The 24453-nt window shown below is 34.5% G+C and overlaps 1 protein-coding gene across 1 annotated transcript in view; it reads left to right on the forward strand.

The window, feature by feature from the left end:
- Positions 1-24453, forward strand: part of MED13L (mediator complex subunit 13L) — a gene marked incomplete at its 5' end in the record, with an annotated part of 289095 nt that overhangs the window by 32254 nt on the left and 232388 nt on the right. The window contains one exon of the mRNA XM_080822094.1: positions 3724-3961. Coding sequence (XP_080678220.1) covers positions 3724-3961 — 238 coding nt within the window. The remainder of the gene's footprint in view (positions 1-3723; positions 3962-24453) is intronic.

Genomic DNA, 24453 nt, shown 5'->3' on the forward strand with positions numbered 1-24453 from the left:
TTAAAATTTAAATATAATTATAGATTGTTTATCTTTGGCAGAGAGAAATACTGTGTTTTGGGATAACTTGTCTCTGGAAATATTTTAAAGGGTTGCTTCCCAATTTTGAAATCATTAGAAAAAGAATTCTGAATTTTGGAGATCCATACTTTTGTCAGAAATTGGTCCATAGAAGTTTGTGTGGAATTGCGTTTTTCTTTTTCTTTTTTTTTAAGATTTTATTTATTTATTTGACAAAGATCACAAGTAGGCAGAGAGGCAGGCAGAGAGAGAGGGGGAAGCAGGTTCCCTGCTGAGCAGAGAGCCCGATGTGGGGGCTCGATCCCAGGACCTTGGGATCATGACCTGAGCCAAACGCAGAGGCTTAACCACTGACCCACCCAGGCGCCCCATGGAATTGCTTTTTAACTCTAAATGTGATCATGGTATATGGGGACATGTATTAGTCTAAGTGAATATACATCCATAATAGGGATTTTTTTTGGACAGTATTTCAGTATCACTAAATTGTCTTTGCTCTTACCAAATAATAATTCCCAAGTTTAAAGCTAAGTCTTTAACATTAACTTTATGCTTAGTTATCTCTGTCAGGCTTAAATAGTGGTCCATTTTTAGATTTTCCAGTGAAGACTGGTATAATGATATTTAATTTTAGCTTTAAGGTAAAAGAACTAAATTGTTTTAAAATAATTGGACATTTTCCAGTTTTTCCAGCTCAACTAGTTATGAAGTGATTAAGTTTGTAGGCTTGTTGTTAGGTCACTTGCATCTGTATTCTGTCAATTGCTAGAACAACTCCATAAAAAATACGGAGCAGATGCCCATGGCTTCCCTTTATCACTGAGACCAGAGAAGCTGAGGGAAGCCATGGCTTCCCTTTATCACTGAGACCAATAGGAAGTTGGTGCACGTGCTAGGATTAGAAAACCATTCTTCTGAATCAAAGCCAAATATTTTGTTTGCTGAACCATGTGGAATGTTATAGGTGCAAGTATTCTAGTGAGTAAATTACCATTCATAGATTTCTTGGGGACTGTCTCACCTAATGTTTAAATCTCTGATAGATCTTAATTTTCTAAACTTTTACATGCGGTTATCACAAAAATCACAGTAGTGATTTATATTTATTGGTATCTTTTATCTCTCCTCCCTTCAGCACCCCCCCACCACACCCCCGGTCTGTGAACATAGAACACTAGTTTAGGTGATGATAAGAAAAGTTAGTCTCCTACTTAACTTTTCTGATTTCAACTGCCCCCTTTTTAGTCTTTTTATTTAGTTTGCTTCTTTGACATTTATTTAAAAATTGAAGTTAAGCTTCCTGTTTAAAACACACACACACACACACACATACTGCTTTCATTTGAAGAAATAAAGGAACTTGTCTGAGAAAAATGCAAAAAGGATATGAACAAAGAGAAATTGTACTATCATTACTAGTAATGATAGCTATATCATTTATACTTTTGCCGTATGCCAGGCATCCTCCGAAGTATTTTGTATACATACTTATTTAATCAACTCTGTAAATACTGTTATTCTCATTTTTGTGATGGGAGATAAAGGTTAGTAACTTGCTAAATACTTGCTACTTAGAGCTAGTAAGTACAGAGTTGGTATTCAAACCTGAAGGCTGGCCCCAGGTTATACCTCTGATGAAATAGATGATAATGGTTTCCTCTAAGCTGAGAAAGGACTGAATATATTCATACAGGGACATACCATCCTGTTAAGAAGATATGCAATGTGGGAGGAGGTTATTCATATTGGTGGGACTGCTAATTGAAAAGCTGTATGGTGGCCCTCATCCATGAGTCTTATGTTCGTATTTGTTTGTAATTGTGCATCAAGCATTGTCTTCTAAGAAAATAATCAGGAAAGTAACAATGTTCAAGAGTGTTTACCAGTTATTATTATAACAGTGAACAAAGTGGAAGATTATTTAGTTGTTATGGGGTAAATTATGTTTTTTTCCAATAAACAATAAATATGCCAACATTAAAAACTTTTTGAAGGATAATATACAAAAATATTTATAATAAGTCAAAAAGCAGGATATGAGACCACATAATATGGTTCCAAATTAAAAATTGTGTATGTACAGAAAAATAGGAAAAACATACATTAAGACACTAATAATTATTTTTGATGTGATTTTGGAAAATATTCCTGGTGTGATTATTTATTTTTGAACTTACTGCATTATCCACATAGTACTTCCATACTCAGAGAAAACAAAGTGGCATAAAGGGGAAAGCATAAATGATGCCAATACTAGCTATTACTAAGAATATTCATTAGAAATTAGATTTGCATATCTCATAATGTGAAAGGGATAAGTTCCTAAATGCCATACAGTTTTAGTTTGGATATTATTATTTTTGGAACCATTTTTTTTAAAGTGAAGCACTTGTTTAGGATTGAAAAAAATTGATACATATTTTTTCTTGAATGCGTTATTGTAGTGATTGTTTCAGCACTTTATAAATTTGTTTCAGTTATGTTAACAGAAGATATGGTTATTTTTCTACCCTGTGGTACTTGTTTTTTGAAAAACAACTATAGACAGAAATTGACTTGGTGGAAGTGGGGATGGGAAGATGAGTATGGATCCAATGCAGGGAACACGTGGACTGTTTTTGTACAGAATTATGTTATGAATCCGTTTTATTGTCCATTTTGACTGCATAGTTATAGTTTATAGCTACTTAAATAAGGAATTCACCTTCTGTTTGTGTTGAAACATCTTTGAATTTTAGTTCCTTAGACCTCTAAGATTTATGAAATTTAAAAATACAAATGTAGGGGCGCCTGGGTGGCTCAGTAGGTTAAGCCTCTGCCTTGGGCTCAGGTCATGATCTCAGGGTCCTGGGATTGAGCCCCGCATCGCGCTCTCAGCTCAGCAGGGAGCCTGCTTCCCCCTCTCTCTCTGTCTGACTCTCTGCTTACTTGTGATCTCTGTCTGTCAAATAAATAAATAAAATCTTAAAAAAAATTACAAATGTAGGTAATGGAATAAAGATCCAGGTTCTGCTCTCAGCTGGTTTCGTGTCGGTGTTTTAAAATGTGTTTAGAAAACAAAAGACAAAACTACATTAGGGAATTGTACTTAGAAGCAAAGTTTCTTTCTGTGTTACATGCTATGCATGTAATAATTTATGCATGCATAAATTGGTGATAACTTTACATCCATTTCATTAGTAGCTTGCTTTGGTGTTAGTAATAAAGCACTATGGTGTTATGGGCTCACTGCTTTCCTGATTAAAGATGATTCAAACTGTAACTTCTTCATGGAAAGAAGTTGAGGAAATCCTTTGAAAGAAATTATTTCACTTTTACAAACTTATTATTTAAACTCTTACTTGATTTCAAAGTATAATTTATGAATCAAATACAGAGTAACAAAATTGTTTTATATGTGAGGACTTTATAGTAAGTTTTTGGTAAAAATGGTTCAACTGGAAATAATCATCATCTGTTTGTTGTAATTTTCGTATTTAATATAAAGAGCTGTGTAGAAATCTTGATATGAAGAAGTGACTTTTTTCTCCCTTTAAAAATCAAGGAGGACTGACAAAATTATTCAGTGAGAGAAATTTTATTTTGAAGTAATATAAATAGTTATTTTAGCAAATTTGCTTGTCTGAATGGGAGCTTGTTTTTAGTATTCTGTGACTAAGAAGAAATAACAAAACCGTTGTAATTTTCTTGTTTTTTTTCCAGGCTGAACTCACGGGAATCAAATGGCGTAGGTACAATTTTGGAGGGCATGGGGACTGTGGACCCATAATTTCAGCCCCAGCCCAAGATGATCCAATCCTGTTAAGTTTCATCCGTTGTCTGCAAGCCAACTTGCTGTGTGTATGGCGTCGTGATGTCAAACCAGATTGCAAAGAATTATGGATATTCTGGTGGGGAGACGAACCCAACCTAGTGGGTGTAATACATCATGAACTGCAGGGTAAGCTTTTTGTTTTTTCTTAAAAACTGTTAGCATCATATATATTTCTTAAAAGTAGTAAATTTCAAAAAGAATTTATTAAGACTTGCTGAGAAAAATCCAATTGTTTAATGTGTGTGTCTCTCAAAAGGAAGGTCTTCACTCTTAGCCCTCTTCTTTCCATGCCCCCCCCTTTCCCCCCAGATCTCTTGTTCTTTCCCAGTCATGCTAGGAAACAGAACCTGTGAACCACTGTTTCTAAAGGAAATATTGTGTTTCCTAGATGTTTTGGGGGTGGAAACGAGGCAAGATCCATTCTTTTAAAGTGATAGTGAATTGTGAGTAATTAGCAAGTCAGTGAAATGAACAGAATTGTTTTTTCTTGGATTGTGGCTGTTGTGGTTCATTACCAGCTGAACTCTGGTGGAAAATTATAAAGTGATAATAGAAAGTTAGAACAAGCCTTACTAGACAAAATTATGAGATGACATTGGATAGTATTCTGAAGAAAGATTAATATAAAGAACCTGGTATAATTTTGATATGGCAAGTTTTCCTTTGTTTTGTTTCTGCATTTTATATAATTAGGTGATTCCAGAAAATACTTGGTCCAGTGTTACCTAATTTTTAACTTCAGATTACATCTGGTATCTGGAAACTTTGAATTAATGTAAGAGTTTCATTATTCTAAGTTACTTTTTGTATTTACCACAGATTTATAACCAGAGGAAACGTTATTAGTATTCTTGAATGCTCAAAATTTTTTACTTCTTTACCTAAATGTTTCCATCTAGTATGCTAAAGAACTTTTCTAAATCAAGATTAATTACAATCCTTAGGGTAGTACATTAATCTTTCTGACCTAAGTCTCCTAGAGCCAACTTTTATTATGTCCAAACTACTCTGTATTTTGTTAGTGTGTGATTGAAAAAGTTCAGATAGCATTTGAAATGTTTTGTTAGTTGATATATTTAGTATTTTTTTTTTTTTAAAGGAAGGAGTAAAACTAACTTTATATTTGAGGGCCTATTCTAAGGTGTTTGAATTTGCCTAAAGGATTTCCTGCCAACTTTTGCTTGATATATTCCTAGCTTTCCTTTGCAGCCATTTTTTAAAAATCTGTGATATCCCGGGCCACAACAGCCAGAGGGCAGTAAACCTCAGTGGACTAATTAGCTGTTTACCTCATGGTCCATTTGTTTATTCAACACAAACCTTTCTTTCCATAGTTTGTAGAATATTTGGTTTATAAATATAAGAACCCTGTCTGGGTAAGATTGCTTACTTAGCTGGTTAATCAGCAGAATATCAGAATTTACATACATATCAAAGCGTATTTCATGTAGTTAGCAGAGAACTCAGGTAAAATTAGTTTAATTGCATCTGGATTCCATTTATCAGGGTTTTTAAAATAAGATACTCCTAGAAGATAATTATAACATCTATGTTTGTCCATTTAAGTATCAAAACATATTTTTTTGTTCTAAAATTTTTTACACATGTAGTAGAGGAATAGAGCATTTTTGTTTGTTCATCCTTTATTTCTCATGATTATTTCTGATTCTTAATCTCCTTCCATTTCTCTACTCCATATTGATACCGTATGTCTTAACTTTTTGGTCTGGTCTTTATTTGTTAGCAGCACAAATTATCACTTTATAATAATGATTAAACCAAACCCAAATTTACCTGATGTATAAAGTTATTTGTCCATACCAACAAAGCGCATAATCAGTGTTCCTAGAATTAAGTTACTGTGTTATTTCTCATGGACTTTGTTACCGAGTTAACAAAAAGATGAAGGCTATTTAAAATTTTTATAGTTGCTTTATTTTTTTTTATAGTTGCTTTATATTTCATTGATGTATTAAGTATTTTTTTGGTAAAGAATAAGGAAAGATCGACTTTTTTTGAACTGTTTTTCACAAAACACAGAAATACTACATTTTAATTTGAAAATTAGGAAAACACAACTGTCAAGTGAAGAGAACAAAAATCCTGATGTCTAAAACAGTTTTAATATTTGGTATTTTTATATATAAATGGAATTGATATCATACTGTTTTGTAACTCTATTTTTTTCATCTGACAGTATATTGTGAGTGATTTCTCATGAGAATGATTATTTTTTATTTTTATTGAGTCTGAAAACAGTGTATGCTGTTTATTCTCTTGCGTGCCACCAGGAAAGTAATCCAGTGATGGAACAGTTATAACTTTGTTAAGTATGTCTGTTCTCTTTGATCTGTTGAATTGGGGAAAGTTACTGGATTAAAGTAAAGCCTGTGCAGTGTCCATCCCATACGTAAAAGTGGTTGGAAAAGGTAATTTTATATGGTTCAACCTAATATTAGAAAGTATTTGAACTTAATTAGAAAAATGAGTGGCATAAGGATAACTTTGTATGACAGGTAGAGTGATCATGAGAAAAAGATACAAATAAATATTTTAATTGGTGGTCATAGTAAGTGAGGATATTTTGAAATCTGTTTTGATCTTTAATATATGTAAGAGTGATTTCATTTTAGGTAAAATAAATTTTAACAGAACCCTGTAAACATTAAGCGTGATGGTACCATTACTGTAACTTTTTTTTTTAATAGGGACATTTTACTATTTCTTAAAATCCTTGGTAGTTCCCTTGTCTTTACAATGTACCCAAAATGGGATACTACTAAGAAGCCTCCCTGCAATACAACACCAAAGCAACCATCTTTGATTTAATGTGTCAAGAAAGTATCCTCATAGAAAGAGAAAAATTCTGCAGGATAGACACACAGTTTAGTTTTGACATACTAGATATTTTTGTTAATTGCTTGAAATATCTATGAAATAGTCGGAGGGAGCACTTAAATACATTTATAGTCTGTCCCTGTCACTTAGATAAACACTTTTGGGCCTGTGTCTAGAGAATTGCTATTTATCTTGCCTAGTATATTGCTGTTTATCTGGCATAGTAGTTCAGAGCATGGGGGTGGGTTTGAATTCCTGCTCAGTTGCTTGCTGGCTGTGTATCAAGTAACTTATCCTTGCCTCACTTTCCTCACTGTAAATTGGGTTAAAAGGATAAGAAAAGTTAAAAGTTCTTAGAATAGCACAGAGAACAGTTCATCTAATTGTGACTGTTGCTGTTGCTACTACATTGACAACTCATTCAACAAAATTAAAACACCTTGACAGTTTTTAAATGATTGTTCTGTAGAACATTTAGTGCTTGCTAAAGTTCCTCAAATACTAACTTTTGGGGGCACCTGGGTGGCTCACTCGGTTAAGCATCTGCCTTTGGCTTAGTTCATGATCCCAGGGTCCCAGGATTGAGGCCCACATCAGTCTCCCTGGTTGGAGGGGAGCTTTCTTCTCCCACTCCCTCTCCCTCTGCCGCTCTCCCTGCTTATGCTTGCTCTGTCTCTGTCAAATAAATAAATAAAAATCTTAAGGTAAAAATACTAACTTTTAAAGTATTATGCTTTTGGGTTGGAGTGATCAGATTTTTGAGTTTGAGTTTTAAAATTTGGGTAGAGTAAGAGAATAATAAAATGTCAGAGCAGCAAAGATATCCCTCCCTATACATATGACAATTGTGTAGACTTCTGCTATACATAGTTTCATGATAAACCTTAGATGGCATTATGAAGAGATCAGAACTTTAAAATGTGTCTGTTGGATCTCTGTAAGGTAGGTTTGTAACTTTGCTGGCTTCTCCACATAATGGTGTTGAAGCAGGGCACTGGCTGAACACAAACATGTGCATGTCCTTCCTTGTGTCCATCCATGAGTACCCGTATCTGTGGGTCCAGTTACAGTGTTTGGATGTAATCTCTACCCTTGAAATGTTGAGAGTCTAAAAAGGGTGTAAGACAAGAACAAGACAGTATGTACAGTGCAGAGAGACACTGAAAGTCTGTGTGAGAGAAAGGTACTAGATTGACTGCTTTTCCAATGGGCAGACATTCAGTTTTAGGACCAACGCACAAATGTTTTATAAACTTACAGTAGGAACACTGAGAGCCCTAGTGCCAAGGGTTGATAACCTTCTTGGTTTCTGGTCTGTTTGTTCAACTTCTAACGTTAGGCAAGAGCTGTGATCAGTCCTGGGTATGTAAAATGACTCCTTATACTTGAGGAGCTCACAGTCTTATTGGGGAGGGAGCTAAATGAATCCATAATTATGCTACAATGAAGCAAGCTGTAACTGGTTAAGTTATGGGATTTTGCACAATATCAGATTCAGTCTTGGGAAACAGGATAGGGAGATGATGGGAAGCCTAGAGTCTTGAGGTGCATCTTATTGGACATGTAGGAGCTACCTAGGTTGGGATGGAACTTGTTCTTGTTAGAGGACTGTCCTGCTGGCAGTGAACAAATGGTGTGAAGAGCAGGTTTGTCTGGAGCTTAGGCTATTAGTGAAATAGTCAGGAGAGACTGAAAGACCGGGAAGGTGGGCCATAATGAGTGCACTGAAGTAAGGATGAGGAATTTTTACCGAATTTGATAGATTTCGAGGAATTACTACAGGTTTCTGATCAGGAAAGTTTCAGACATGATTAGGAAGATAATATACAAGATGAGTATGAGCAGGAAGGCAATAATATTGTAATAAATTATTCTGAATTGAGCTTTGAACTTAAACATTCTCCTCAGTTTAAGGTACAGATTTATTTAAGTTAAAAAATACCAATGATTACATACTGAACTTTTTATTAATAGTCCTTGCCAATTTTATTTTATTATACTTTTGTTCATTTTGCTTGACTAAATTCTTTTGCATTTTTTCAGTTTGAATTTTAGCGATTGATATAATACACCAAACTGACTTTTCCAAATCCACCAAACAAAATTATTTTATGAACACAATCTTCTGGCCATTTGATTGGTTATTAGTAAGTGGTGGGAAAGATATGCTATCTTAAAACCCCAAAATGGTACAGTGGGCAAATACAGGCTTCTAGGAACTAAAGATGGCTTGACCCAAAGCATTAAGAGTCCCTGATCCAGAAGGACAAGTATTATATATGGCCTAGTATGTGCTTAGTAACGCTTGTTGAATGAGTGAATGAATAAAGCCCATCTTACATATTTCTAACATAGCACAGTATTGTACTCTCAGAAGGTTAACTTAAAATAAATATGCTTAAAACGTTTAATAATTTGATACTGTGAGGAGATTGAAACCTAATTAAAAATAAGGCATTAAATATCCATTTTATTTTGTGTATATTCTATAAAGAAACCAAGCTATAGATATGCAGTCTATAATTTTAAAACTTATCTGTGCTATCTCTTTTCCTTTTGATTATTACAGGTAGACAGACAGATGTAAATTAGAATAGGGATACATCTGTCCACCTCTAAAAAATGCCCCATCGTGTTGGAAGCCTTAGGAATTGGCTCCACTGTCAGTGTAGAGGCAGAGTGGCAGTTATTACCCTTTGTTGCATTTATAGTCATGAGTATTGGTTTTTTATTTTTCAGAGTGCTGCCACTTATGCCAGGAGGTATGGGCAATTGCAGAAAAGCATTAGACATTAGAGAACTAGGAAAGAGGGATCTTGTTTTCTAGTAGTGACGGGTGTAAGATAATTTAAGACACGCTAATACTGTTGCATATACCACCGAACTGATTGCAAGCCTCTGGAAAGAGAAGTGAGCATTTTGTAAGGATGGTGGAAGGCTGAGAGAAGAGAATGGAGAGCCAGTTTGCTAGTACTGTAATGTGTATATATAGATTATAATGTATATAATCTGAAATGATAGGATTGATACAACCTTTGTTTAGCTATCTCCAAGACAGAACCTAGTTCCCTCCTCAGTTTTTTTTTTTTTTTGAAAAATATTTATGGGTATACACACACATAACTTTTTTTCTGGCTAAACCATTTTATAGGTAATTTCTAGACTTCATGAATCTTTACCCCTAAATACTTGATCATGTAACTTCTGTGAGAATGTAGGACATTTTTCAGTGATACTGATGTAATTTGTTGTCCTATCAAATTTTTCATATTCTGAATTTGTCTGTTTCCTCATGATTAGATTCAGGTTAAACATTTTTGACAAGAATATTGAGTAGGTGATGAGTATTTCTGTGCCATCCCATCAAAGGCACATGTCAATTTGTCTCAATATTGATCTTGCTAACTTTGATTACTTAGTGTCCACCAGATTTTTCCTGTGTAAAGATACCCTTTTCTTTCTGTAATTATTAGGTAAATCAGGGGTGAGACTTCGAGACAGTGAATATTCTTTTCCCTAGCCCACTTTTCACTCTGGCTTGAGGAGAAACCTACCTTTGAGCTATTAGAAACAACAGAGATCAAATGAAGACTACATTCCCGAGGAATAGGAAAGGTAGGGGGACAGAGGAGAGGAGAAAGAAGAAAAACATGGGATATCTAACCAAGGCAGATTATGACGGTAAAGTGAAACTCTGAAAAGTGTTGACGTTGAATTTTCTAAAATCATAGTTAAGTATATAGGAATATACTATTATATCTTATAGTCTGTGAATTTTCAGTTGAATTTTGGTTTATGGTTATCTTTGACAAAATGAAATCATTTCAGTCAACACTGTGAATGGCTTTATTCTCGATTGAAAAAAAATTACTTTTTGTGAAAGTAGTGATCCTTTTACATATAAAAATCACAGGAGTGGGGCGCCTGGGTGGCTCAGTGGGTTAAAGCCTCTGCCGTCGGCTCAGGTCATGATCCCAGGGTCCTGGGATCGAGCCCCGCATCGGGATCTCTGCTCAGCGGGGAGCCTGCTTCCTCCTCTCTCTCTCTGCCTGCCTCTCTGCCTGCTTGTGATCTCTGCCTGTCAGGTAAATAAATAAAATCTTAAAAAAAAAAAAAAATCACAGGAGTGAAGTATCTGTAGGCAGAATGTTCAGTTTCAGAATTTCTTCTAAAGAGATTGTCTGATCCCTGACTTTTTTCACCTGGTTTTATATATATATTTTCCCCGTTATTGGTGGTCAGTTTATGATTCATTGAAATTAATCTCTGATTAAATTAGAAAAGAATTCTTTTTGGGATTTATTGTTTGGATTTATTTATTTTTCAAGTATAAGATTCTGGTGAATTTTTCTGCAGCATTCTAGATTTGTAGTATTTTACCTATTAACATTTATATGGAGATTTTATTACATGGCATTAATTCTTGAGATTAATACTGCATTGCTGAAAAGTAAATTTTACTTTAATTTTCATATTTGTTGTTATTATGTATATAGTAATAGAAGAATACGTTTGTATTTCATGAGAACAAGCACTTTTACTCAGTGGAAAATGATAGCTATTTCTAAATAGTTTATGAACTAAGTATTCCTAGTTCTCACTGGATCTAAATTATTCAACTCTTGATAGAAAATTTCTGACTTTTAAAATAGTTACACTGTGTTTTATTTTCTTATGTGTAGTTTTAAAAGAATTCCTTTTCTAAAGCATAAAATAGTAATAGTTTTCATTCATGGTTATCCAAATGATTCCACTGTGTATTTAACTGAACTAATAGATTTAACAGAAAGTCATAAGTTTCTCATAAAAGAGAAAATGGAATACTTATTAATACTTTTGTAAGCAACACATTTATATTGTAAAGTTATCGTATGATTTAGAATTCTTTCATATGAAGAATAGGAAAAGATCTAATGGATTAGTTAGAATTATTAAGCTAGGCGTGCTTGCAATTGAGAGAACAAGCTAAAGTCTAACTGTGGAATGTAAATAAAATCGATGTGTTACCACAGGCAACTTACTGAACCGTGTAATTAGCTTTTTCTATGAAAAATGAGACATTTATACTGAGATTGTGATGAAATAGTATGTAAAGGGCTTATGTTCTAATGATATGAAAATTAAACAGTTGGTAAAAAATTATAATTTAAAGATTGCTGCTTCAGGGAAAAGTTTAATCAGTTGGTTTTTAGGGGGGATTTATGTTTTGGTAAGTAAAGGCATTACAATCCAATATTTTTGCATTGATATGAAGTCTCCTACTTGTATAAAGTAAACTTGAGTAAAACCCCATTAATGAAGGATTAAAGTCACCACTTGAACAAGTAGGATTGAAAATTAACCTGAAATTAGAGAAACCATTATTTAGTGTATTATAGTTTTTTCCCTCCTTTATATGTAAGTAATTTTAGTGATGAATATATTGTGACTGATACAAAAGTATTTAGGCTAGTAATTTTAAGGATAGCTTATTTGATACCCACTCCCTTTGTTTAATTGTACTTCAAAGTTTTGTTCCTTAAAAGAAAATTGAAAGATTTAGAAGAGGTTCTTGTACATTAAAGTGGTGTAAAGATTTCTTTGCCCCATAATATAATTTCTTTGTTATCTCTTTTTTTTTTAAGGGATGTTAACATAAGGACATGAATGTAGCAAATTGGAGAAAAAGTTTAACTATGAGTAGAATTTAATGGCCTAATTAATTCCAGAAAAAATTGTATATTTGAACATTAAAATTGAATGAGGTAGAGATATAAAATTATCTATCTAGAGAACAACACCTTTGCTGCAGAATTTATAAGCAAATACATTGCTGACATGAATTTACAAGGAAATTCATTGCTGACCCATTCAGATGGCATCATGTCAGTTTTACTGTTCAATATTTTATATAGGAGATGAGGTAAAAAGTCCCTCCAGTGAATTTGGGCTTTTCTAATAAGGAAGAAGGTTAGAATGGATCTCCTAGGTCATCACTGGGAGGATTCAGAGAATGTCCTCTTCCATTTTTGCTGTTGAAATTAGTATAGGCAGAAGGAAACTGAAGCTTAGAAAACGCCTGTGAGTGACTTCCTCATGTCACTCATTATGGTAGAATCCAGCCCCGTATGTTGTACCTTTCAAAATCAAAACCATTATTTGGTTGCAGAGCTATATATAACATGAAACTATGTGATTGTGCCATATAAAATGAGTCAGTCAAGTTTCCCGAACCATTTTAAATAAAACCCACATAACTGTTCCAATTCTATTTATATCAACTCAGATCTATTTCCTGTACTTACAGAAAGAATGCTGGCTTGCATGATAGTGGACAGAGGACCTATCTTTTTTGATTTAAATATTTTCTGTGACCCGTGGCAAATGTTGGTTCCAGTAATGTCAGCTCATAAACATTTAGTCTAGGTCCTCTTAACGGAGCACACACTAAAGATAAAGGGAAAATAAAAATAAAATAAAAATAGTTTTGGAGTCATAAAAACTTGACATGAATATAAGCCATTTGAATATTAGTTTATATGAGATTAGCATTTGCTGTTATAAAATATCTTAACTGAAGTAACTGAAACAGTTTTGTTTCTGTTGTCATTAAGAGGTGTTTTTTCCCCCCTCTTCTTATAGATCTATTATCATAGGTATGTATTTTGAAAAATCACAGTAAAAGAACATGTTAACTATTGGAGGAAGCAGGAGGTGGTTGCTCAAGCTACCATTTAATTATTCTGGACCTGTTCAAAGTGTGGTAGACTAAACCAATTTATGCTGTGACTAACATTCATGAATAATTGCTTGAAAAAGTATTTACAAATGGTTTCTATTTTGTTTTGTTTTAGAATGTTTGAGCAAATGGCAGCTAGAACTTGGTGTAGTCTACTCAGCAATGGGTATCACTGGAAACTAAGATTTTTTTATGCTTTTGAAAGAATATTGTAATGGTGGAAATAATACCTAAATACGCTGTTTCTCCCCCATCCCCAAAGTTCCCAACAGTTTGGCAGTCTCTTTTAAGTATTAGGGAATTATGAAATTAGACTGTGTTGCTCTTATTTTGTGACTGATGCTGTCCTGGTACTACCTGCATTGATGCTCATTGAATATCATTATGGCTAGCAAGTGTTCGATAATTTCCTTTAAAGCTCCATCTGTGTAAATATTTTTGAACAATTTTCTCCAAGTACTGGGCCACATACCTATTTCTTATAAACCCGACATTGATAAAATGCACTCTTTGTATAATTGGGTCTTGTTTTGATACTGGCTCTTTCATATTGTGATTTGGCAGTGAGTTCAACAGAATAAGCATTATCCTCTTGAGGCCCATCTAGGATTGAACTAAAGGGCTTCTACAATACCCACATGATCATACAATTAGGTTTTTTTTTTTTTAATTTTTTAAAAAAATGCTGTGATAGTGTAACTGAATATGAGCTGGTTGCCACGGTATTGTGGCAGAATAATACCCTGCAGTTTGTAGTTAATCATGCAGCAGACCTGCCTTGATTAAAAAAAAAAATTAAGAATAAGATAAAAATGGGATGAAGACAAAGTATCTTTGTGTTGAAAAAGATTGGTTGTATAAAATGGTAAAGGGAAGGTTAGAGCATTCACAAATCTGTTATTGGAAACTTTGTCTTCCTACTTAATATAATATTATACGTAAAATATCTGCCATTTAAAAAAAATACTTTTACTTATGGTTTTGCTACCCTTGGGGCAGATAAGACTTCTTGGTAATCTTGAAGACTTACTTTCTGACACTATTAGGAAATACACAAGTATCTGTAGAATGACTCCCTGAAACAGGAATGTGTAGGACCTCATCAAGATGAGGTTTCTTCATTAAGATTGTTTTGTTTTTTTCACAGGTAATCTTGGACTTATTTAAACATAAGCAAAAATTTAATGTTTGCTCTTTATAAGAGGGCATGTTATTTATATTGAAACGTAGGTAGTCTGAATTAGAAAAATTTAGATACTCTCGGGTCAGTTGTAGGCACTATATTTTTAACTTATTTTAAAAGTCACCTAGTAGATAGTAATAGTGGAAAGGACGTCTGCTTTGACATCCTTGGAAGAAAACTATATGCAACTCTGATTGTTTAGGGAGGAAATAACATTTGTTGACAGTGACTCTATTATGGAAAAATTTATCATGCCATTTACTGGTTTCATGAAGAGTATAACAAAGACGGGCTCTTGATTTGAGTAGCAGACTTGGCTGGGACAATTATCCCCATTGCTAAAGGAAAGGCTTCATTAAGCAGAACTCAGTTAGCCAAAGCCCTCAAACACATTTGAATATATCCCCTTGGCCCCCAACCCATCCTCAGTAAGCACGCAACCATTTTATAAAAAAAGGTTAAATGACTTAACCATAGTATTATCAGTGATTAGTCCAGATATACATAGAGAGCATTCTGATTCCCAGTATGATTGAGGCAGTGAGCTAGAAGATCCTCAGGGGGCAAAAACATTTTCACGGAATGCCCTGAGGTCACTACTAATTCAGCTCAATTGCCCACACATTAAAATTTATAGTATTGTCTAATAGTGATAAAAGAATATATGAGAAGATGTTTTAAAATCATTCTTTGAGCTTTATAAACATAAAGTGTTATCACTATTTAATCTTTAATATTTACAGTTACCACCATGTATTTATTCAACAGATTTTTATTGAGCCTGCATTCTCTTAGGTGCTGCTCAGAATACAGAAATGAATCAGAAACATACTCTTGTTTTTTAGAAGCTGACAAATAGGGGAGCTAGCATTTGTACATGGGGTATTAGTTACAGATGTCCTAAGAGGGGCCACACAGTATTTTTTCAGTTACAGAATAGGCAGGGCCTTGATAAAGAGTTAATTCTTGAGCTGAGCCTTAAAGAATGGGCAGGATTTTGGTGTTTGGACATATGGCTATGTTAGGGCAAGCACACTTCGTGTGTATGGAATTGCATATGTAAGGATGTGGAGAGGAAAGTTTGGAATATCTGTTTGGGAAGAGTTAAAGATGAGAAGTTGATTGAAAATGCATATTTATGCTTAAACCCTAGGCCAATGAGTTTGGACTTCATAGACAGTTGGGTTTTTTGAGAGTTTTTGAATAGGACTAGAGGGAAGGCCCTCTGTAGGCTGCATGGCAGGCAGGACCTGAATCTGACTCTTGCTTATAGTTGTAATTCCAGGACCAGCACAATTCCTGACACATATTTGTTGTGAATAAATTAACGAGTAAATGAATGAGTATAATAGGAGTTTGTATAGACTGTCAGTCTGTCATCATTGACTACTCCCAGGTCCTCCCAGTATTTTGGATCACAGAGGAGAACAGGGTGTTGTTTAGAAGACTGTTTTAAAGAACACATACGGGGCACCTGGGTGGCTCAGTGTATTAATAAGCCTCTGTCTTCTGGCTCAGGTCATGATCTCAGGATCCTGGGATCGAGTCCTGCATCGGGCTCTCTGCTCAGCAGGGAGCCTGCTTCCCTCTCTCTCTCTCTGAATGCCTCTCTGCCTACTTGTGATCTCTGTCTGTCAAATAAATAAATAAAATCTTAAAAAAAAAAAACACATACGACTGCATATGTGAAAGTTTTTTTTTTGTTTCATTGATTTAACTGTAAATTGGAAAGAGTGATACAGTTTTCTTCCTTTTTTTGCAGCTTATTTTTTATAGTCTGCAGTTTAGTTTTAAAAGTTTTTATTAAAATGTATTGACTAATTTTCCATAAATTATTTCCATTAGTGTTGTAGATAGCAAGTAGTTGGGACAGTTAGCAAAAAGCTTGTGTTCTAATCGTCCTGTAGAACAGAGGCTGTGGGAGGGTCCTGTTAAATGGGTTAAAGTGCTTAATGGTATTTCTGTGTCAGAAGCCTTGTTAACTTACAAATATATCATGGATTGAATGACCTTGGGTGTCCTACATATGTTATAAATTGCCAGTTCAACATTAGAGTTGATATTTGCTACATAGAAAAAATTAGCTAACATTGCTCTGCTGCGCTGTCTCTGGAAATTGTACATTTTCAGTATAGAATCCAACTGACTGAAAGCTTTCTTTCTCTCACCCTGAAATCCTGAATTAATTGCTAACTTTTTAAGATATGATGACTATAGACTACATGGTAAAATGAGATATAGTATATGATTTAAGTAAACATTTTTCAATGAAATCTTAGTAGATACTTTTTAGTGTTGGTATACATCTTTTCTATTGTTATAAAAGATAGCCTTTTGGTTCCGTCAAATACTCTAAGATAGCAAGTTAGTCCTTTACCAGTTCTGTAATTTTAAATGGCATTTTTCAAAGACTATTTAAAAAATTGATCTGTCTCTTCCAGAGATATTTGCAAACCCACACATATACCTACAGTAGCTTGAATTTCCTGTATTGGTTGAAATTTCCATTTGGCAACACATGGAATGCAGCCACATCTCCCAGAGGAGACTTGAAGAGTCTTTCCATCATTAGTGAATCACACTTTCTTGGCCAGGACCCATCTATCATTCTCTTTTTCCATTTGTGACTTTACCTGGCATTCCGTGGAAGTATAGGTCATGGATTGTGGATTACTCCTTCCTATTAACCCCTACTCACGTATCCAAAAAAGGAACAGAGGCCAGGAAGAAATTTACCACTCTTTAGTTACAGTTTACTTTTGAGAGGTAGAAATCATAATATAAGTATGGTAAGTTAACTAAAAATAAGGTGGAATGGTCATGCCATGCCTCCTCCTGTTATATATGTCATCATAGACCATTTAAATTTGCTCGTCTTTTATTCTTATCTCTAATATGGGAATTACAGCTTTATTTTATGATACAATGTGAACTGAATATGAAAAGCTCATAGATTTAAAGGCTGTGTAAATGCATTTCATAGTCATACTTTTTCTTTAATGAACCTCACTGTCAGACTATTTTAAATCTTCATGAATTTATTTTACAATTAAGTTTTGGCCATAATTTCCACCTGTGAATAAAAGTTGAATTCCTTTTCACTTGGCATTGTCAATAGTAACTCAATTATATAATAGGTATTTGATTTTTAAGAAAGTATCTTGTAACTGGTCATTTTCTGGCTTTGGCTATTCAGGGATGGTTGATAATATTAATACCTTTCCTCCTAAAGGGATTTTATAATAAAAAATTAAAATTATGTTCCATGTTGTTTTAATAGGATTGTGGTCTAATCCTTCAAAATTATAGTGAGTGTATGGTATATGTTAATTATCAGTGGACCAGTGTTTTGGACTTTTTATTCACTATTACATATATAGAATTCGCGAGAATATTGGATTAACAAGGATTACTACTCCCATTCATGTCGCATGCTATAATAGGCTCCATTTCCCTTTCTACATTTGTTTTTTTTAATTTGCAGAATAGTTTTTATTTATGCTTATTGTGCCTAATTTTATAGTAGCAATAAACTGAGAATAAATGATAGCTTGACATAGTTATATGTTGAAACTGGGAACCAGACAAGAATCAAATATTTATAGTTCACTTGTTATGTGTTAGGCATCATGCTGGGGGCTTGGTGATCAGTCTTGCACTTGAAAGTAGTTTTGAATTTGTTCTTTTGGAACTTCAACTTAAATGATTTACAGGGAAAAATGTAAGATTCTGCTGATTTGTTTTTGCACCTTGTTTTGTGTTTATTAAATTCATTTTCATATAGTATGTAGGACAGATTTAGTAGATATGAAATACCAGCCTTTGCCATCTTGAGATTGTTAATTTAACTGGTTGAACACTAGAGGGACTGCAGACTAATCACTGGCTTTTTAGTTCAGTAGTGTATTAGTTGGGATGCTTTATTTAAACAGTGGAGCTACACAGCTTTTTCCAGCTTTTTAGTTTTCCAGGGTTAGGTATTGTGCTGCCAAATTTATCTGGTCACTTACTTTGGTTAATTCTCAAGTGTAGGGACTGTAAAATTTAAGCTCTGCTACTTTAGGTATATCAACACAAAAGATTTTTGGTTGGTTATGGACTCTCTTTAAGCTCAGTTTGTGTATTTAGATATCCTGCTGAAAGAAATGGGAAATGGGAGTGGGCTGTATAAAGAATGAGTTCCCAGCTTTCTCTTGGAAATCTGTGAGTATGGGAACATAGCATTTGGGAAAAGGGACTATTCATTGGAACCTTAGTTCAGGTTAATATTTTATGGAGATTTTCAACGATTTTATGATTATTGGGTATGAATTTTGTGAGAAGATCTATTAGGTATAATAGCACAAACAAGGTAAGATAATCTATACAATATACTTTTAGTCCAGGTGTTAGTGTTAGAGATCATTTTGTTGTTTCACACAAAAGCTGGTTGGCAACTGAGCTTAATTAGATAAGAACTTTTTGGAATTAGGTCTTAGGCATTAAAATGTTGAACATTTCTTGAAAAAGAACATTTTACTCTCAATTTTGCTTAGAAATGGTGTAAATTTTAAATTACAAAAATTTAAGTTAATATGTATACAATAGATGAGTGCTTCTGGAAGTGTGGTTTGATGGTTGTGGGGATTTTAATCGAGGTCACATTAGGAACATAAAAAAACAAATCAATCTTTATGTATCTCTTTGTAAAGAAATCCTAAAGATCACTTAGAGATGCATAGAATGAGATGGATATAGAAATCATTATTTTCTTCTGAAATGAATTTATTTCTTCATTTTTATATATTATAGTACTAATCTATCAAGCTTGCCCCCTGAATAGTTTGTTATAATACTAGAACACTGGTAAGAATAATATCTGTCTTTACCTTTGTTTGCTAGATTTTTAAAATATGGCAGAAATATTATTACATAAAGGTAATTTTAAATTCTTCATGTTTATGAGAATTTCCTCTGTATTTCATTTTCCTCAATTACATATTTTTTTTTTAATTTTTTAAAAGATTTTATTTATTTTTTTGACACAGAGAGAGATCACAAGTAGGCAGAGCAGCAGGCAGAGACAGAGGGGAAGCAGGCTCCCCGCTGAGCAAAGAGCCCGATGCGGGGCTCGATCTCAGGACCCTGAGATCATGACCTGAGCCGAAGGCAGAGGCTTAACCCCCTGAACCACCCAGGCGCCCCCTCAATTACATATTTTTAAAACTCAGTATAAATTAAAAATAAGTTCATTAATGTATAGGAAAAGAAAAATTTAAAAGTCCATCTCTTTATTATTGATAATCTGTCTGCTTCCAGAATATTTTTGAACTAAAATGATTTGTGGTATTGGCTTTTATAATTCCCTTGATACTAACTTGTAAGAACTATGATAATCGGTTAAAGTATTACATTTGGTTAAATCACTTAAAAATTACATGTCTATCCAAATCATTTGTGTTCCTGTTATAATTGAAAAAGTCTTTAAAATTGTCCTTTGTTGGTTTTTGGGTTTCTGAAAATAGGAAAATATAAGTTACCACTGAGTCATAAATGTCGTTGGTTCTTTGGCAAAACCATCAGTCAAATATTTTACTGCTAGTCTTAAGTGCCTTGCATAATGCTAATAAGTACTCTATTAAATTACAGATTTTGTGCTGGGTTATTTGGAGAAGAAATTTGAAATTAGAGAGTCTTTTATAGCTTCATTATTCTTTTCTCAGAAGTATGGTCTCAGTGTCACAAAAGACAAAATGCTGATGTGTTAAGTATGAAACTGTTTTCTGAAGATTGAATTTCTGGAAAATGCCAGAAAGTACACAGAGTACTGAACCGTGAATTCCAGAGTTAGGATAAAGACATGTTGGATATAAAAAGCATGTTTTTGTTGTAAATGTTGGCTAGTTGACATGATTATAATTGGCATTGCAGGAGTCATCTTCAGTTGTTGTTTTGAACAGAGTAAAAACTTATCCTCAAAACTTATCCTCACTTTGTTATATTTAAGGGGGAGTGGGCAGTAATTGCTCAGTGTATTAGACGGTAGATTGAAAAAGTTTTCGCTTTCTAAAGTTAGATTAAAGGTAAGATTAAGGACACTATTAAGGAAAGTTAGAAAAAATAAGAATCTTTTATTCTATTTCCAGTTTCTACCAAGGGTATTATTTGAAGTCAGTTTCATCACTGAATGCCTCTGGGTTAGGATAAAATACAGTCATTCCTAAAATGATCTGACAAATGTTTAATTAGAAAATGGCTACTTAGTAGATAGTTATGCTACTGCATCTCTGTATGTTATGGAATGTCTTAATATAACGTGGAGGAGGGAAGTGTGGAATTCAGTTCGGCAGCATTTGCTGAGTGCTGTGCACTGGGCTGTGTGCTGGGAATGAGTGGTCACTGCCTTCTGGGAGCTCGAAGTATGTAATTAGTTCAGTTTTCTCAGAAATTTAATTAATGAAAATCTGAATTTGGGGCACCTTATTTTAGTCTAATTCTCAGGGTGCTTGTTTTAGTGGGTAATTTTCACTCTTGCTGTGTCTTTTTGTCAGTTCAGTCTTCAGGTATTGCACTTTGGACATGGGCCAGATGATGTGCTGGGTATTTGGCATTCACTGATAAACTGGACAGCTCAGTTCTTAATCTCTGAGAGTTTATCCTTTAGTGGGACAAGTAGATAAACAGGTAGGTACAAAACAGGGTGATAAATGTTCTGATAGGGATAGTACTTTTGCTCTGTTCATGTTGTTTCCTCCTTCAGTTTCTTGTTCCTGTTGTGACATCAGGGATTTGTTTCTTCAGTTTAAAACGTTAAACTAAGGGTTTTTTTGAGTTTTGTCTTTTGTAAGATTCCAGTACCTTAGGATGATAGAAAGATGATCTAGATAAGTAAAGCATGCTTAATGCTGATAAGTAAGGCATGTTAGACATAAAAAGGCTTTATTTAGTGGATGGGAGAAGGTTGATGGGGTTTTATTAATCTTATATTTGAAACTCAAAGGTGACATAGTTACTGTTCAAGACAGCTAAATTTGCAGGTATAGAATAGGAAGTTTAAAAAAAATTGCTTAGTAATTTATCTCTTCCCATATCCCAAGATTAACTTTTTCTGTGTTGCATCCTTAATATCATGAGGCAGTTGCTTATATGAACTCAACTTTTCTCACTGGGCTCCTGCATCTGTCCTGCAGAGTTATCCACATCCAGGTGGGTGGGTGCCCAGGCAGTGTCTTAGTATTGCTTACGTGCTTTCCTGGGAGGTGATAGTCATCATAGGGTAAGAGGTCTTCAATTAATATTCTGTCAAGCTAAAGGGAAAAACTTCCCAACTTAGCAGTTTTGTAAAAACCAAACCAAACCAAACCAAACAACCCCCCCCAACCCCAGAAAATTAAAGTTTTCTTCATTGAGGGGAAGACAGTGGGTTTTGCCCAAAGTTTTCTGTCCTTAATATCAACTTTACTGCCATATATTATTATGGCATGTTTTTACATATTCCATATACTAGCTCTCCTTGCTAGTTAGATACATCTTGGTTGGGATTTTCAGTGTCAAACACAATAAGAGCACATTGGTCTTTGCTACTGTCTCTCAAAACACCAAATTTCTCTTGACTTGCTGTATCCCTCATATTCAGTAGGATGTTTGTGAGTGTGGAACAGAAGAAGAGGAATGAGCGTGCATGGGTGCACAGGGTGCATCCTGTATTGGCCAGTAAAGTGACCTTTCATAATTTTGTTCCCAGTATTTATGTCACCAATAAAGTACATGTTTAAACTTGATTTTTTCTTGAAGTAGCCTTTGCTGTGGTTTTCAGTTTTTCCAACTGCTTTGAGATTTTCCTTTATGTAGCTTTCATCTAGAAGCATCTATGTCACCTTCTTTCCTGAGCCAAACATTGATTCTTGAAGGTCTTAGATACCACTAGGAGTGATGACTATCAGTAACAGTAATGTACTCTGTCATGTCTTAGGAACCATAGTGAAGATACAGATAAAATGCTCTGGGAGTTTTGAAGAGTAGAGATGACCTGCAGCTACTGGGATGAGGTAACTCTCAGGGAGGAAATGGCATTTAAAATGATGCTTTAGGGAGCAGAACTAGGACATGTGGGCTTCAGGGATAGGAAGGAGAAAAGATGGTCTACTGAAAAAGTGACTAGCAGTAGAGAAGAATTGGTCATAGTTAAAATTTCAGCTTGGCTATTCAAAAGGGTGTGATAAAGAGAAGAGGAAGAAGTAAATTTGAAAAGGTAGTCTGAGTCAGATTATGGGGGAGCTTGAATACTGAATTAAGGCATTACCACCATTCAGTAGACCATTAGGGGCTCTCTTGAAGAGTCTTGAGCAGTGAGGATTAATCTGGGCTGCAATGTGTTAAATACATTAGAACAAGGAAGTTGATGGTAAGGAGAATATTAGGAGTTGGTTCCACATTTTCTAGGTGAGATACCATGAAGACCATTAAGCAGCTGTTTTGTATATTTTTAATCACATCTGTTTTTTTTTTTAAATTTATTTATTTTAGGAGAGAGAGCACACGTGTGTGCTTGTGTGAGTGGGGGGATGGGGCACAGGGAGAGGGAGAGAAACTCAAGCAGATTCCCTGCTGAGTGTGGAACCCGACTTGGGGACTCCCGTCTTATGACCCTGAGATCACGACCTGAGCTGAAATCAGGAGTTTGATGCTTAACTGACTGAGCCATCCAGGCACCCCTTACATCTGGTTTTTCGATTCTTAAATATTGAACTTTTGGGGCATCTGGGTGGCTCAGTCGGTTAAGCATCTGCCCTCAGCTCAGGTCATGAACTCAGGATCCTAGGATTGAGCTCCATTGGGCTCCCTGCTCAGTGGAGAGTCTGCTTCTCCCTTTCCTTCTGCCCCTCCCCCTGCTCATGCTCTCTCTCCCTCTCTCTTTCTGTCTCTCTCTCAAAATAAGTAAATAAAAAAAAAAATCTTAAAAAAAATGAACTTCTGTGTAAAAGAATTTTAACTTATTGGTATTAAAATTAATCTACCTGAAGTTTAGGGAAAGAGGCTGGATTCACATTTCATCTAAAAAATGTACTTGAAACAATTACTCTTTCCTAAATATTGTGCTAGGCATTGTGGATCTATAAGTAAGAAAGATAAGATATCCTTTGATATTTTTATATAGATTTTGATAATTTGTAAAATTAAGGTTGTCTTGAAAACATTTTCACTATTTAAAAGCAGTCTTGTGATTGGTGGGCTTACTTACATTTTCAAATAAGTGTGAATTTAGTTTATCAGTTCACTAAAAAACATACATCTCTCGGGGTGCCTGGGTGGCTTAGTTGGTTAAGCAGCTGACTTCACGTCAGGTCATAATCTTGGGGTCCTGGGACTGAGCTGGCTTTGGGCTCTGGCTCAGCAGGGAGTCTGCTTCTTCTGCTCCCTCAGCCCCCTACATGTTTGCTGGCTCTTTCTTTCAAATAAATAAAATTTTAAAAACAACAACAACATACATCAGTGGGGCAAAAGGTTAATTATGTGTTTCTTTTTTTTAGCAATAAGGTAGTACAGAGGAAACCAAATACACATTTTGTCACTTGATGGAAATTTCAGTGGGTTGGATAAAAAGCATTTACTGATAACATGGATGGGGCTGTTTTATTTACTTTTAAGCATGTTGAATGAAATGATTTTGAATCAGCCATTTTACTCATTCCTATGTAAGTTGTTTGAAAGAGAACAAGAGAAAGAAGTTGTTGTTGAAGATATTTTGTTTTGATATTGTTGGTGCCCTAATAAATAGGGAGAAACTTTAGTGTTACTTGAATTTCATCCACATTTGGGATGAATACAAATACAGTATTGGAATTTTGATTTTGTGCAAATTAGGTTTTTAGTTAGTATTTTAAAAATATTTGATGTAGC

This window comes from Martes martes (genome assembly GCF_963455335.1).
Source record: "Martes martes genome assembly, chromosome: 13".
Lineage (NCBI taxonomy): Eukaryota > Metazoa > Chordata > Mammalia > Carnivora > Mustelidae > Martes > Martes martes.